The sequence below is a fragment of the Panthera leo genome, chromosome A1 (assembly GCF_018350215.1).
Source record: "Panthera leo isolate Ple1 chromosome A1, P.leo_Ple1_pat1.1, whole genome shotgun sequence".
NCBI lineage: Eukaryota > Metazoa > Chordata > Mammalia > Carnivora > Felidae > Panthera > Panthera leo.
This window is the reverse complement of record NC_056679.1, coordinates 131,161,787-131,165,522: the sequence shown is the minus strand read 5'-3', so window position 1 is coordinate 131,165,522 and position 3,736 is coordinate 131,161,787. Positions and strand designations below refer to the sequence as shown.

General features: G+C 56.3%; 1 protein-coding gene across 1 annotated transcript; it reads left to right on the top strand.

Moving 5' to 3' along the window:
• The first annotated feature begins 780 nt into the window (after nt 1-780).
• Nucleotides 781-3,039, top strand: HTR1A (5-hydroxytryptamine receptor 1A). Its single transcript, XM_042906376.1, has 2 exons — nt 781-1,104; nt 1,251-3,039. The coding sequence occupies exon 2, from the start codon at nt 1,253-1,255 to the stop codon at nt 2,522-2,524; it is 1,272 nt and encodes a 423-aa protein (XP_042762310.1). The 5' UTR covers nt 781-1,104; nt 1,251-1,252; the 3' UTR covers nt 2,525-3,039.
• Nucleotides 3,040-3,736: the final 697 nt, after the last annotated feature.

Below are 3,736 nucleotides of genomic sequence, written 5' to 3'. Positions count from 1 at the left end.
TGTGTGTGTGTGTGTGTGTGTGTGTGTGTGTGTGTGTGTGTGTAATACATACCGAATTGAGTTTTTTCTTCACTTTGACATGCTGCTATTTATCTGTCCGGTGACGCGCCCTTTGGAATCCCTCTCCCCGCTAATTCCCCAAGGTTACAAATAAATAAATAAAGCTACAGGAAACATCCTCCCCAAGGGAGTCAGGCTGAACTGTCAGATAATGAACAGGATGGCTTCTTTCATAAGCTAAAACACACTTCGTCTTCTTTCCATCAATTAACAATAATTTACAGACTAATCCAAGGGCTGTCTACCTACCCATTCAGATTCCCTGTGGCTCCATTTCTCATTTCCTATTGTCATTCTGTGCTGCTAACTCTTCTTAACAATTTGACAGAAATATGAAGCAACGGATAGTTAGGATTGTTTTTTCCCCTTCTCTAGTTTGGCTGGGTGAGAGGCGGAGTTATATGTTGTAATATCGGTGTGACCAGCGGAGGATACGGTGAAAGTGGATTCTGAATCTCTGCCGACAAAAAGGGGCTAGAAGGAAAACACGCTTAGCTAGAGGGAGAGGAGGGCGGGGACCCAGAGGAAAGAGACACTCAGGGTTGGGGAAGTGTTAGGAGGGGAGGGTTAGCGTAGGAGGGAGGGACACCGTCAGAGCTGTCGGAGCGACACAGAGGGATAAAGAAAGGGGAGTGAGAAGGAAGAGGGAGACTGAACGAGGGCTGAGAAGGGAGAGGGAGAAAGGGGGAGAGCAGGCTTGAGAGAAAGAGAGGAGACAGGAGGAGAGAGTGGCAAAGAGGAAGGGAGAGACGGAGGAAGAGATCACAGAGTGACCGCAGAGGACGAGGTTTCTCTATTCCAGATACTTCTAAGACCGAAGATTGTTTGCTAGTGGGGAGACTCCAGCCCCGGCAGCCAGTTGAGCAGCGGCAGAGTAAAATGGACAGTGAGAAACAGACGTTCCAGCCACCTCTCAGCCGCTCAGAGGTCCCGGAGCTGTTCTCTGGCGAACTCCTTTCCCCGCTGGAGTCTCGGAGCCTGCTGGACCAACGGAGCCCAAGGAGCTCCTAGAAGCTGCTCCTCGGAGATGCCCTCGCCCGAGCAGTAAGAACTTCCTGCTTGAGTCCCGGCGTTTCCTCCACCTGGAACTCCCCGGAGGGGAGAGAGGGGTAGAAGACCCCAGGGGGAGGGGCGAGGGGGATCCTAAGGCAGCTCTTTCTCCCCTCCCCCTCCCCCCGCTGGGCGCGCAGGCATGGATGTGCTCAGCCCTGGACCTGGCAACAACACCACCTTGTCCGAGGGTCCCTTCGGGACACGCGGCAACGCTACTGTCATCTCCGACGTGACCTTCGGCTACCAAGTGATCACCTCTCTGCTGCTGGGCACGCTCATTTTCTGCGCGGTGCTGGGCAATGCTTGCGTGGTGGCCGCGATCGCCCTGGAGCGCTCCCTGCAGAATGTGGCCAACTATCTCATCGGCTCGCTGGCTGTCACCGATCTCATGGTGTCGGTGCTGGTGCTGCCCATGGCTGCGTTGTACCAGGTGCTCAACAAATGGACACTGGGACAGGTCACCTGTGACCTATTCATTGCCCTCGACGTGCTGTGCTGCACCTCGTCCATCCTGCACCTGTGTGCCATTGCGCTGGACAGGTACTGGGCCATCACGGACCCCATCGACTACGTGAACAAGAGGACGCCCCGGCGCGCCGCTGCGCTCATCTCCCTCACTTGGCTCATTGGCTTCCTTATCTCCATCCCGCCCATGCTGGGCTGGCGCACCCCCGAAGACCGCTCGGACCCCGACGCGTGCACGATTAGCAAGGACCATGGCTACACTATCTATTCCACCTTTGGAGCCTTCTACATCCCTTTGCTGCTAATGTTGGTTCTCTACGGGCGCATTTTCCGAGCTGCGCGCTTCCGCATCCGCAAAACAGTCAAGAAGGTGGAGAAGAAGGGAGCGGACACCCGCTTTGGTGTGTCGCCAGCCCGGCAGCCCAAGAAGAGCGTAAATGGCGAGCCAGGGAGCAGAGAATGGAGGCAGGGCGTGGAGAACAAGGCAGGGGGGGCTCCGTGCACCAATGGCGCGGTGAGGCAGGGTGACGACGGCGCCGCCCTGGAGGTGATTGAAGTGCACCGGGTGGGCAACTCCAAAGAGCACCTGCCTCTGCCCAGCGAGGCCAGTAGTATCCCTTGCGCCCCCGCCTCCTTCGGGAAGAAGAATGAACGCAACGCCGAAGCCAAGCGCAAGATGGCCCTGGCCAGAGAGAGGAAAACGGTGAAGACGCTGGGCATCATCATGGGCACATTCATCCTCTGCTGGCTGCCCTTCTTCATCGTTGCCCTGGTCCTGCCCTTCTGCGAGAGCAGCTGCCACATGCCCACGCTTCTGGGCGCCATAATCAACTGGCTGGGCTACTCCAATTCTCTGCTCAACCCGGTCATTTACGCCTACTTCAACAAAGACTTCCAAAACGCGTTTAAGAAGATCATCAAGTGCAAGTTCTGCCGCCGAAGATGATGGACGAGTCGTCCGCAAGTAGGCCCGCCCCATCCTCTCTGCCTCCTCCAGCCCTGTGGAATCAACACCTCTGATAGCCTGCTACTTTTCCCGACTTTCTCAGCTGCTGGGTCCGCCGCTTCCAGACCTCCTCCCTCCTCCCCCGTCCCCTAATCCCCTGTCTCCTAATCCCTTGCTCGGAGGGTGTGCGCTTTGGGCAAAGAGGCCCCCAAAGGTGGGGCTGGAGGGCCTGGGAAACTACCTGGGTCTGTGAGAAGCGACCTTGGCTCACACTTTGGCCTCGGAATCAGTGTTGATCCTTGTAGTTGCCTCCTCCCTCTTCGGCACTCCACATCTTCGCGGCGGAAGTTTGAGCCTCAGCGGTTGAAGGCAAAAAAAATCTACGCAGAAAAATAAACTGTACACCCAGCCGCCGCGCCCACTAACGGCTCCCACCTAATCGCCCCACTGCTAGAACTTGAATTTAAGGTTCAGAAGTTTGCTTCATTACTTAGTCCCAACCCTGGCCCGCACTCCTACCCTAGAAACTCACTTTTTTTTTTTTTTTTTTTTCAGTTTCATCCCTTCTTTTGAGCTTCCCTTTGCGCCCTCGCCAGTCCCTATGCATTGGTTTGCTAGTAGGGAAAGGCTGGAGGTTCTGTTTTCCCAGTGCCTGTGATGTCCCTGGGAATCCCCGCTTCCCTGTGTAGACTCGCTGAATAACTCTTTTGCGCACAGCCCCATGGTCTGTTTTCTTGGATTCCAAACAAGTGGCCAGAAGCTGTCTCTTAGAGTGGACTTGTAAGTACAAGCAAGGCTGGGCCAGTGGGGGAGAGCGAGGCGGGAGTGAGGAACGATTGTATCCGTGCTTGCCTTCGTGTCAGCACTCACCAAAGAAACTGACAACCAGTGGGATGGGAGAACGGACTTCTGTTTGTGTAGGCTGGTGGCGAGTCTGCACGTTCTGGCATCGCCACTTACCCACCCCGGGCCATGCCCGCCAGCCAAGGTGTGCATGCTGGGGACCCCCAGCGGCCTAAAGGTTCGCGCGCCTACCCAGCCAGCTGCTGTCTGCTTTGCACTTGGCGCGCGCGCGGAGATGTAACCCAAACCAGAGCCATCCCTCCGCCTGCGCCGCGGAACGCGCAGAATAAACAGCACGGTTTGAGAAAGCGCGGGGAGCTAGGTCAGGCGGGAGGAGAGAGACCAGGGGAGGCAAAGAGGTGTTGGTGT